The following is a 13,516-nucleotide window of genomic DNA, read 5'->3' as shown; positions in this document are numbered from 1 at the left end:
GTTTCACAGACATACAACATATCTATTTTTCATTAGTTATGTTGTTTGGATTCCATTTTAGATATTTTGCATTTATATACTGTATACATTTAATATACTGCATATAGTGACTGTAGGTTTATTGGGTTTTTTTTTTTATCCACCAATCAAAGCTATGCTGTTTGACTGGGGCAGCCTTATAAATTTCAAAATTAAATAAGAATTCATGCTTTTTAGCAGGAATGTCTCTTCCTCAATCATATCATATTCCATCTAACTTTCTCCACAGATATGGATTTCTGCTGCTCATTAAGGCTTTGGTTGATGAAGGGTTTCACATAATGCTGTTTATTAATACGAAATGAAGACTAAGTTGCCAGATGTAGTAGTGATGCCATAAGCAGCATTTCATAACAATGTTAAAGACAATACTTGTTATTCTGATGCATTTTGACAAGTGTCCTAGAAATGCAAGTAAAGTTTGCATTTCAAGAATGCTCACATAATTTTAAGCAATTGGGATCTTTAATATACAGCCTATTTTTCAAACCGATGTACTACTGCCCATATCCTACAGAGTAGAAGGAGATACTTTAGGGTAAATGGGTAAATCTATAAGGTTGAATGCTTTCATGAACCAACTGCTAGTGACTTGATTGAACAATCCTCACATGTGTTTTTCCTCTTTTACATCATTTTTAATGTGACAAGCCATCTCCAGACAATAGAATCACTGAGGAGGTTGTAGTTTGGTTTGTTTTTTGACCGTCAGATCACAGAACAAATTCCAATATTGATGTAGAAATTTAGGAAAAGGAGACATTAAGGGAAAGATTTCTATTGCACGTACTTGATATCAGCAAATGCTGTCATCTGGAGCTTCAGAAGTCCAGCAACTTCCTTTATTAAGTCCAAACCTTTTTCTTCACTCAGTGGGCTGTTGAAAAGAAGCAAGAAAATAGCATTACAAAAATGGATCTCATCAATACACGAGAGGCTAAAAATCCCCAAAGACATATCACCTTAGCCTGTTAGGTAGGTTGAAAGGCAATGCTTACTGTATTCCTGTCACATAGTGATTGCGATATCAAGGGAAATGGGATCAGGTGCTTTCCCAGGCATGATGAATCACCTGAATTTTCCAGCAATAAGACAAACAATAAGGTGTAAATGGAATTGTTAGGAAGTGTAATGGGTCCAATGATGCAGGGACCGGTTCATCTTGGTCCTCAATAAAAAATGTAATGCAGTTTAAAAAGAAAGAGAAGAGAAGGGGAAAAAACAATGTAAGAGAAAAATGGCAAGATGAAACTAGTGACAAATAATGGAAGTAAATTGCAAGCCTCTATCAAATGGAGAAGGAAAAATCTACCTCCCCATTCTTTAGTTGCTAAATGAATTCTTGCCCAGCAAATGACAAAAATGTTATAAATTCAAGAATTTAAAAAATTCTTTAAAAAAAAAGAGAGAACTAGTACACCATCCTGCAGGCAGTAATTGAAGAGGAGACATGCATCTGGTGCTTTGCAAAGATCTTCTGTTTAGACTTTTCTGCATATTTTATTTTATTTTTAACAGGACAATGGGATAGCAATATTTTAAATCAACTAGGATTGCAGTACATTTGTATAATTCCAGCAATTAAGAAAACGGTATTCAAAACACATACATGTATGAAATAATATAGCCTTTTCCACCCATCATACACAATTCACTATAGAAATGCTCATGTTATATTACAAAATGATGTTTGCAACAACAGTAGTTTAAATTAGGGGAAAAAAGAAAGAGAAATTAAGCTCAAAGAAAGATAGTTCAATCCCCACCCCCTCCAGTCTTGTGCCTTAGAAATCTGTTGACCATATATTTGGATAAGAATGTAAGGTATGGCAAATAGCAATATTATTACTGTCTGCCATCCAAAGTCACTCTAATAGTAAATTGAGTGGCACACTAAATAAATACATAAATAAACAAATATAAATAAATAATATACACTGTTAACAGAGGCAGATTATCTGAATACAGCTCTCCTGAAGCATATGATTATCAGGAATTAGAGATTTAGCAACAGTGGGAAATTTCAATTAACTGGATATCTATTGGAAAACCAACGTGAGACTGAGAGTTCCCCAAATTCCTCAGTGACCTTGCTGACTATTTTATTTGTCAGAAAATTTAAGAAGGGACAAGAGATGGGGTCTCCTGGATCTGATAGAAATCAATAGGGAAAAGTTGGTTAAAAAGGTAAAAGGAAAGAAAATAGGGCCATCATCAAATTTTAGGGGAGAAAAATTTCAATAAGCTTAGGGAAGTACCAGAGCAGAAATCCTGAAGTGAAACGATTAGGAACATCTCAAAAAGAAGGTACTGGAAATACAATTGAACTCCTTTTTATTAAGAAAAATAATTAGGAGACAACTTAGGAAACCACAAAGGGCTTTCAACTGAGTTAAGAGTTAAAATGTGCATGTATAGGAAAAGGTAGAGAGAGTATGGTCATCAAGGAACTGTCTGCAGTGAGGTGCTACCTGAACACCATCTTCTCCACATCCCCTTTAAAGGTAAAGGTAAAAGTTCCCCTTGCACTTATGTCCTAGTCGTTCCCGACTCTAGGGGGCGGTGCTCATCTCCATTTCAAAACCAAAGAGCCAGCGCTGTCCGAAGACGTCTCTGTGATCATGTGGTCGGCATGACTAAATGCCAAAGGCGCACGAAATGATCCCTATTTTTCTACTTGCATTTTTTACGTGCTTTCAAACTACTAGGTTGGCAGAAGCTGGGACAAGTCACGGGAGCTCACCAGTTACGCGGCACTAGGGATTCGAACCGCTGAACTGCCAGCCTTTTCATCGACAAGTTCAGCATCATAGCCACTGAGCCAACGCTTCCCTCACACAATCCCTTTAAGGAGATGTAAATAGCTAGTATCTGCAAGAAAAGAATCAAGCTCTACTGCAGAAGAAACTTGGACTCATAAGAAAAGTAGCAGCAGCAACAACAACAGGCAAAGGTGCATTTTTTTTCATTTTTCACCAGGCTCAAGGTTGACTCGGCCTTCCATCCTTTCTAAGGTAGGTAAATTGAGGACCCAATTTGTGGGGGCAATAAGTTGACTTTGTATAAATATACAAAAGTATGAAGGCTATTGCTTAATGCATTGTAAGCTGCCCTGAGTCTCTGGAGAAGGGCAGCGTATAAATCAAATTTTAAAAAAAATTATGTCCAAAATAAAAGAAAAATTATAGAGGACAGGGGCAAAACGTGGAGAGAGAGGTAGGCCCCAACAGGGCCTCTCTTATAATACAGATTCTTAAAGTGGTAACAGTCACTCCTGTTATCTTGTGTTAATTGTTAAGACAAGATAAATTGCATCCAAGATTGTTGCAGAATCTTGAATACATAATTTCAAGCTCCTTTCAGAAACTTTCAGCCCTTTGAGGCAAGGCAGTTCAAGAAACTGATATTCCAGGAAAGCTACTTTATGGGCTGTTGGTTTGAGGTCTGAGCTTGGCAATTTGGTTGCAAACGTTTCGTTACCATTCAAAGAGACATCATCAGTGCGTTTTGAATTGTACTAGATAAAGCTATTTTATGGTTGTAGAATATTAATATTAAATTTGTAGAAAATTGATAAAACCTTTCTTCCCAAGGCAAGGGGAACTACTTTCTTCTCCCACTTGAGGTGGTATTCAACAGGTTCTGACCAGTTCTGGAGAACTGGTAGCAGAAATTTTGAGTAGTTCAGAGAATTGGTAAATACCACTGGCCACTCCCCCATCTATTGACTGCCTCCCGAGTCCCAGCTGATCAGGAGGAAATGGTGATTTTGCAGTAACCTTCCCCTGGAGTGGGGAGGGAATGGAGATTTTACAGTATCCTTCCTCTGCCATGCCCACCAAGCCACGCCCACAGGACTGGTAGTAAAAAAAATGGAATCCCACCATTGTCCCACTTTCACTTCCTTCTCAAGGCCAGAAGTAAATTCTTTAACAAAAATTATGAAGAAGAAGCACATCTGGAGAAAGCAAATATAGCTCCTGACTAGAGAAAAAGGGAAGAACTGGGTAGACCTAGACTGCTTATCTTGATTTTGATACTAAACAAAAGTCTGGAACAGATTACTAAGTAATCAATTTGTGAACATTTACAAAAGAATACATTGCTCTGAAAATTCCAGCGTGGATTTAATAGGTATGAGGTATCTTTTTGTTGGATAGAGTGACCCTATTAGGTGCCCATAGAAGTACAGTGGACATAATATATTTTGATCACATGTTGGGTTACTATTTTTTTAAATTAGGGTTTTATCTCAAGAGTCACCGAGAATGAGTTGAGTGACCATATAAATCTTCTTAAATAAATAAATGCTGCATCCAGTTCTGGACATTTAACTGACAAAATAGAGCAAGTCCAGAGGAAAGCAATGAAGATGGTAAGGAAGGAAAAAGCCTATAAGAACTGGTTGAAAATATTTGGTGCATTTAATCTGGAGAAGAGTACAAGGAGACATCACAAATTCTTCAAGTATCAGAAGGACTATCATATAGAAGATGGGATACAGCTTTACTCCAGAAAACAAAACAAGAAACAGTTAAAAGGAAGCAAATTTTAGACTGCCATATCCTAATATATGTCAAGCACCAGAAAAATCAGGAAATCCAGACAGTTCAAATGGGTATAAAGATTTATTGCAAGCTTAATCTCTCAATAACAATCTGAACTACTAATGGCCAAGGGAAATTAGTGGGAGAAGTATAGAAGGAATTCAAGATGGGCTTGACTTAGATCTCTTGTGGGCACACAGGGACTCATGACTGGTGACGCATTTGACCCCTGCTTCGGACTCAGCCTGGTAATCTCCAACAACATAGTCAGAATAGATTGCCTTGGGAAATTATGGATTTCCTTTACTGTATTTAAGCAGGAGCTCAATAGGCACCTGTCAGTGAATGCAGAAATAATGTTGATTCTTGCTCTGTGTTGATTCCAAATGATTTGCAATGATTTTATTCCAAATTCATATCCTTACATTCTAGGATTCTATATTAGATGGAGATTATGAGAGACATCCAAAATATTTGAAGCATGCTGGTTCAGAAGACAAATATTGATTTTAAGAAGCTTCACAAATCTTAAATGGTGATCAGAAAGTTGAAACTTCATGCATTGTTTCTACCTGCTTAAGGAGTCAGACGCAAGATTTATATATCTCAAAATATGTTAAGGAGTATTACAGAATTTCATCATGTGTTGACCAGAGATGGGTTTCAGCAGGTTCTGACCAGTTCTAGAGAACCAGTAGTGGAAATTTTGAGTAGTTTGGAGAACTGGTAGTAAAAATTTTGACTGACCCCACCCCCATGTATTCTCTGCTTCCCAAGTTCCAGCTGATCGGGAGGAAATGGGGACCTTCCCCTGGAGTGGGGTGGGAATGGAGATTTTACAGTATCCTTCCCCTGCCATGCCCACTAAGCCATGCCACACCCATCAAGCTACACCCCCAGAACCAGTGGTAAAAAATTTTGAAACTGGTGACGAGATAAAAATAGAATTATTATCAAAATTCGTATTGAAATAAATGGTATCTATGGACCTTCATTAAAATGAATCAATCAAATCAATCAGTCTCTTGTTTTTAATTATTGCAGTGCCAATATTGACTCATTTATTATTATGAACAAGATGAATGCTATCTAAACAGTGAAGCATACAATTTGCAAGCTAGACAGAGAACTGTTGCCCTTAATATATAGTTTAAAGTACTTTAATATATATAGTCCCTGAGGGCATATCTATTTATATAATAGATTCTTTGCTTGGATTACAGCTAGGACAAAAAAAATCTTGATTTTTTTTCCCCAAATATCATACATTCCCTATCAAAGAACTTAAGAGACATTCAGCTTTATAGAAAGATACGATTCTCTGCAGGCTAGATTTAAATATACATTCTTTGCCTCAATTATTTTGCCATGTTTCAAAAAAATTAAAAGGAATTTTGGTATTTTCACAAGGGGAAAAAAATACAAAATCCTTCTTATTCATATAAAAAGCCACCCCTTTCAGGCTTTAACTGAGTTGAAAGAACTGTGGTACTTCTCAAAATACTGTGAGAGCAAGCTATTGTCATGACACCACAGCTTTGTGTTAATTAGATCTTTCACTCCTGAGGACAGTGGTTCAAATCTGTGAGGATGACAGGTGTCAGAGATCAGAATAGGTTTTTTTTTTTAAATGCACATTCACACATAACAAAACACTGTGGTGTTATATTTATCCAGAGGTGCAGGGAAAGCTGTACAATATGTTGTTGGCATTAACTTGGTATCATTTGTATGCATAAAACTATATTTCTGCAGGCTACAAAATCAAAATGATGTGCTAAAATGAGATATAAAAGAAAAGTGGTAAGGGGATTCAAAATCTTTGGTGCTCACTTCCAACAAGGTTGAAAACCAGTTCTGGAAGACAAAAAGGAACAATAACAACACTGACATTTCCTCAGCTTTAATTATTCTTATGGACACAAGTTAAGTACAAATGAATGACATGTAAGGGCAAAACACAGTTCTTTGCTTTGTGGAAATTGTAAATGAAGATGATAGCTATTTGACTCTTGCTTTTTTTGTAATAAGTTTTTATTTTATTTTATAAGATGTAAAATTTCCAACTTCAATTGAACAGTGTGTAGTCTGAGTACAAGTCATTTTAGAAAGTAATAACCAGTGTTTACAACAATATTCATTGCATTAATATCAATTATACTAATACTAATCACAATAATAATCATACTATCTGTTTAACCAATTTAACATATCTTCCTTATATCACTGATCCTTTCATGTTTCCCTGTTTCTAGCTCTTGTCTTTGTCAGCTAGCCATTGATAAAATAAGTCCCAAATCAAAAAATATTTAGTTTCTTTCTTTTCCTTTTCTTCCTTTCCTTATTTTTCTAATCATGTCTTCATCTGTTGGGATCCCTTCACTTTTCCATTGTTGTGCAAATACTATTCTTACTGCTGTTAATACATGTAAAATCAGATATACAGTCCCTTTATTGTACTTATCTGGTAAAATGCCCAACAAAAATGTCTCTGGTTTCAAGTCTATATGTTGTTTTACCATTTTTTCCAGCCAGGTATCTGGTGACATTTCCAATATTTTGCAGAATTATCCTTAAACATGTTTGCTAACCTTGAGGGCGGATAATGCCATCTATAAAATGCAGTGGACATTGTTAATTTATAATTTCTATCCCATAATTTCTGCCATAGATATAACTCAATCGAATGGCCCAAATTGTTAGCCCATTCTGTCATTGTCTCTTTTACTTGTTCATCTTCCATCTTAAGACTTAACAAATAGTTTTATATTTTCTTTATTAATTTTTCATCTGTCCCTGTTAATATCTGATCTTATTCTGTTAATTGTTTATTTAAACCAGTGGTGGGTTTCTACCGGTTCGCCCCAGTTCAGGTGAATCGGTAGTGGCGGCAGCAGGAGGATCTGCCCACTCTCCCGGAAGTCATCACAGACGCTCTGCGCATGCACAGAAGTGCTGTGCGCGAGCTACGTAGCCGGCAGTAAAGGTAAATGAAACCCACTATTGATTTAAACCATACATTTTAACATCCTTCTCAAATCTAGATTGTATCTGCACATATGACTACCATATTATCTCAATCCTTTGATCGTTCAATTCCTAATTAGTTTTAAGTTCCCCTTTTCATTGAAAATATCTTTATATCTGGTAACATTCTCTATATCAATAACATTTGGATAAATTAGTGCCTCCGTTGTTGAAAGCCAGACCAGTATTTTCAAATAGTGTTGTTCTTTAATTTTCTCCCAAACTGATAATAGTGCATTCCTAACGTAGTGTCTTTGGAAATAGCTACAGTATGTATTTTGTTTTTCCCCATACTATAAGAAAGCATGCCAACCTAATTCAAGATCATGTCCCTCCAAAGTCAATAACTTTTTGTTCCTCAAACCAATCCATTCTTTCACCCAAATAAGTATTGAAGACTGATCATACAATTCCCAATATGGTAGCCCAAAACCACCTCTATTTTTAGAATCTTGCAACATTTTCAAACATATCGAAAAACTCTTGCTTTCCTGAACTCTCAGAAACAATGTTGATTTATAGAACACATACAGAAATAATGCTCCCCCCACAAATATCCCCTTTATTTTATTTACTTATTTGATTTATTTGCCACCCATCACACCTCAAGGCAACTCTTTGATAGCACTTCTGCCTAATTTGCAAGTTGTACGCTTCATTGATATTTGTCACTGTTATTCTGCCTAATTTCTGTGCTTGCCTAGTTTTTAGAGTGAAGCTTATCAATGCATGATGCAACAAGGGATTTTGTTTATCAATCAACTTGTCATAGTGCCTGAGGCTGAGTAGGGCTGAGAAAGAAGGATGGCCCAAGGTCATCCAGCTGTCTTCTGTGCCTAAGGGAAGAGTAGAACCAAATCAGACCTGTGCCCTTTCCAAATTAAGCCACTGTTTTAGCCCTCTGTTTATCTGACATGGTTCAGAAACAAGCAAAATATCATGCATGCTGTTATTGGAAATGGAATAACCAAATAATTTCTGTAGCAGTTTATGAGTGACTAAAAAATGAATTATTTTCATCTTAGCAGAAAACAGAAAAGCAATGGATCTTTACTGACTCCACAAACAGAAATCATACTTTCCTCTCTACATAAAGAAATTGGGAGAATTCTTCTGTGCTACACTTAAATTATACCAGCCATCACCCCGGAAAAAGCCAAAGGGACATTTCTACCTATAACCATTTATTTTTTTTAAAAAAAAATGAAATAAAAGAATGGGGAAGGAGCAGGTAATCAATTAAATGCTTTGTGGAAAGAACAAGCCTCTAAATTCAGCATTATAATCAGCAAAAGAGAAGGCTGGGTAGAACTCTTTGTGGTATACTAGTCAGACATGGTGTATTTATGTTGGTGGAACAGGGCAAAGGCCCATTTAACTACTGTAGTGTCAAAAAAGATGTAGCACAACATGTATCAAGGCATTGAAACTGAAATGAATTCTGAGTTTATTTGCCTCATGAAACGTTAGTTATAGGTTTCTGTTTAAGGGTCATTTGTATCCTTCCAAAAAGAAGTTTTTGCTACCTTCTCAAATCAAGCACATGTATTATTTTTTATTGTGCATTCCCTTTTCTTCCTTCAAGCAGTTCAGAGCAGCATCTTCTATTCTTAATTTATTTGAAGCATTTTAATGCACTCTCCTCTACACTTAGGCATCTCCAATAAAAAGTGTGCATAGGTTCCCATTTTATCTTCACATCAACATTATGGCTAAGTAAGCCTGACAACTGGAGGCTAACCCTGGAGCAAACTAAGAGGAAAATGAGGATTTGAACCTTGTTTTAATCCCGTGTCCACTGTACAGAGCAGGATTTCATTATAAAAACTGACTGATTTTTCACATGAATAATTGTCATAGCAGCAAAGCTGATACTAAATATTATTTTTGGTTTTAATGGGAGGTGGTGGTATGAAGTGAAATGCCTGTTGATGTGTTGATTTTGTGATGCAACAGAAATATTGTGATCACTACAAAACCAGGTCTACCTGCAAGTGTCTGGAAGTCTGATGAGGCTTTCCATGGTTGCCCCTCTTTGCATCAACCAAATCTTCCAGAAATAATGTAATGGATCTGAATAGAAGCACATATCCCACGTCCCTTATAGTGCCATCAGCAGTAGGAAAGGTCATTTATCCATTAGCATGACCACCTGTGATCATCTAAGAAGACAAGGGATATACAGTCCAATAGGTTGGATATTCTCCAACCTATTGTAGTATCATTGCATGTCAGGGAACTTATGCACAATCGTTTGGAGACGATTGCATAGCTGTTTCATGTATACTCAGCAAATGTTTGTTCAGGCTAGAGGGTGCTCGAATAGCAAAGCACAGAACAGGAAGTCAGATCAACCAATCAGCATGCAGGACACACACCTCCACATAACACATAGTTGGGATTTGGGAACTGTGCACTTAGGCCCATCTGCATCCATCTGCAAATTACATTTACCCATCAACCGTTTCATAACACAGATGATGCCTACATGCAGTTGTGGATAACTCTAAATCAAGGTTTAGCTGGAGCATTTGCTAGGGGCAAGCCAAGTATCCATCACAAATAGCCAATAAACAAATAGCACACAGAAATACTATTGGGCAATGAAGTCCAGAACCCTACAAAATATCCCGGTAGCCAGCCGTGTCTAAAACAGTCTTACCTGGTTTTATAAAATAATCTTAAATGACTACTTTCTTAAAGTACAATTTTCTTTTTGCCCAGGGGTCATTACTCTGTAATTCAGTGTTTCTTTAGAAGAACAATAGTCTTTGCACCACTCCATTATCTTATAATACATGTCCTCTATCACCAACAGTCAAAGCTTATTTCCAATAAAAACAGTGAAGACTGGGAAGCAATCTATACTAAGCTAACAGTGCCACATAGCTTCAATTCCCTTTCTTTTTCACTTATTTAATCTACTCCAGTTAAAACAATAAAAATAAAAGTGCAAAGTGCAAGATATTTTTCCAATTTATGTCAGAAGAAAAAGATGGACAAAAGTAAATTCTTATACTTTGGGGCACAATTAAAAATATCTCTAATGGAGTTTCAGTATTAAAATATTCTAAAGGAAAAGGTTTGCAAATTCTGCTTGTTAATCCCACTTCATCTGTAACAACTTGTTTATGATACGTATACTCAGGTCAGAGATGATACATCATTTAAATAATATTTCACATAAAATAACTCCAAATCAATTCTTCTTCTTTCTGGCTTTGGCCAAAAATAAGTCATTATTGATATATGTTTCTGATAGTAGCCAACGTACCAGCAGATAGGCCAGGCTCTGCATTCCTCCACATGTGCTGTTATCTGTTAAGAGTCTCCACTTGAGCATATTGGACTTACATTTAGGCATTCCAACCCTCAACCTATTCAGGATCTTCCAAGTAATATGAGTGAGGTCAGATCCTTCAGCCATATCCCCCTAATAATAAGATTATTCCTTGCTTAACAATCTCCTCCCTCCATCTTTTAATTTGTTCTTGTGTACCTTCAAGAAAAGAGAGATGCAGTGGCTCAGTGGCTAAGACGCTGAGCTTGTCAATCGAAAGGTCAACAGTTCAGCAGTTTGAATCCCTAGTGCTGCGTAATAAGGTGAGCTCCCGTTACTTGTCCCACCTTCTGCCAACCTAGTAGTTCGAAAGCAGGTAAAAAATGCAAGTAGAAAAATAGGGACCACCTTTGGTGGGAAGGTAACAGCTTTCTGTGCGCCTTTGGCATTTACTCATGCCAGCCATATGACCACAGAGTCATCTTTGGACAGCGCTGGCTCTTCAGCTTGGAAACATAGATGAGCACTGTCCCCTGGAGTTGGGAACGACTAGCAGATATGTGAAGGTGTTCCTTGAGTTGACTTTAGCTTTAGTGTTCAGGCATTACTGTTTAAAAGACAGCATCCTATTGAGGGTCACACCGAGGTATTGTGTTTGATGTTGGACAGTACTATAGACAGCCCTCTTGCCCCATAACATCCAACTCTTCTCTTCTATTTTGATTTCAGAAACACAGTTGGGTCTTGTTTGGGTGGGCTTTAAATGGTTGATAGTGTAATATCTTCCTAATTCTTCAAGCACTACTATGTTGTTGTTAGTTGTGAAGTTGTGTCCAACCCAGGGGTGGGTTCTAAAATTTTTTACTACTGGTTCTGTGGGCATGGCTTATTTTGTGGGCGTGGCTTGGTGGGAGTGTAATGTGACTGGGTGGCATGGCCAACTTTTTTTTTTCTTTTAAAAGCATTTTTTCTACAACCTTAAGAGGTTGCAGAAAACAATGCTTTGAAAAGCCTCTGCCGATCAGGCAACTCAGCTGAGATCGTCAGAGGCTTTTCAAAGCATTTTTTTTACCATCACTTCGGCTGAAGAGGTTGCAGAAAACAATGGTTTGAAAAGCCTCTGATGATCCCAACTGAGTTGCGGGATCATCAGAGGCTTTTTTTTTTTACTTTTAAAAGCATTTTTTCAGCCGAAGAGGTTGTAGAAAAAATGCTTTTAAAAGTAAAAAAAAAAGCCTCTGATGAGGTGGGCAGGGTAAGCGAGCGGCGACCGGGCCGGGGACTGGTTCTGGGGCATGGCCAGCCAATGTTATTACCGGTTCTCTGAACTATTACAAATTTTTACTACCGGTTCTGCCGAACCAGTGTGAACCGGGAGCAACTCACCACTGGTCCAACCCATGGCGACCCCATGGACAACGTTCCTCCAGGCCTTCCTGTCCTCTACCATCCTGTGGAGTTCATTTAAAATCACGCCAGCTGCTTTAGTGACTCCATCCTGCCACCTCATTCTCTGTCGTCCCATTCTTCTTTGCCCTCAATTGTTCCCATTCTTCTTTGCCCTCAATCGTTCCCAGCATTTGGCTCTTCTCCAATGAGTCCTTCCTTTTCATTAGGTGGCCAAAGTACTACTATAAGTCCCATCTATCTCAACAAACATTGATCCTTCTGCAGCCATTACTGTATTGTCCGCATAGACGAATAGACATGTGCTATTGGGACATATTGATCATTCATATATATGTTATACAATATGCTTCCTGTGTCAGCTCATTCTTACTATCCAGCATCATATGAAATCTCCAGTTCTGAAGGAAGTTTACCTTGGTAAAGCTTATTATGTCCAGTGTTATTATTTAATTTGCATAGCAATGTCCTATGTTTAACAGTGTCCTGTGCTGCAGTTAGGTTGATGAAAGCCACTCCAATAATTAGCTTTCTTTCAAAACCATCCTCAATAAATTGCATAAGATTTAGGATTTGGCCACAACGTGACCTCCCTGCTTTAAAACTTTCTTGCTCCCTTATGATCTTTTCAACCATAAATTTTGAGATATGACTGAGAATCATCTATTCCATTACCTTGTAGAGATGGCAGAAGAAAGATACTGTCAGTAATTTTTAGATTATCTTTGTCTTTGCTGTATTTCAGTAAGGCAGCAACTCTAGCCTGCCTCCACAATTTCAGGATCTTAAACTCGGCTATATATAGTTGTTCATCAATTACTGGAGCCACTCAAAAGTATGGGGATTAAACTCTTTTATCTGTTCTGTTCTTATGTCATCAACACTTGCTGCTTTATTCATTTTCATAGCCTGTTTAGTTTCCTCCAGCTCAAATACCACAAAGGGGGCATTTAATAGGCCCTCCTTTTGTCCTTTTGTTCAGACAGCTTCTTACTACACCTTTTTACCTTGCATTTTTCCATTCTTCAACAGCTGGCTGGCTACTCAATAGGCTGTTACATCCATATGATTTTGCTGTACAAAATCTGTACATCCACCTAGATTTTCAAGGAGTTTCCAAGCTTGTCTTCTGTTCTGTTTTATGCCTAATTTCTCAACTAACATGCACCATCGCGATTTTCAATTATCAGCTGCTATTTGCATCAGCTCTTCCCCT

At 37.4% G+C, this 13,516-nt stretch overlaps 1 protein-coding gene across 1 annotated transcript in view; it reads right to left on the bottom strand.

The window, feature by feature from the left end:
- PTPRN2 (protein tyrosine phosphatase receptor type N2) overlaps window positions 1–13,516 on the bottom strand; it is a 717,244-nt gene that overhangs the window by 430,561 nt on the left and 273,167 nt on the right. Inside the window, exon 10 of the mRNA XM_060683595.2 lies at window positions 830–916. Coding sequence (XP_060539578.2) covers window positions 830–916 — 87 coding nt within the window. The remainder of the gene's footprint in view (window positions 1–829; window positions 917–13,516) is intronic.

This window comes from Pantherophis guttatus, chromosome 4 (assembly GCF_059756535.1).
Source record: "Pantherophis guttatus breed Tessera chromosome 4, ASM5975653v1, whole genome shotgun sequence".
NCBI lineage: Eukaryota > Metazoa > Chordata > Lepidosauria > Squamata > Colubridae > Pantherophis > Pantherophis guttatus.
This window is presented reverse-complemented; position numbering and strand designations above follow the sequence as displayed.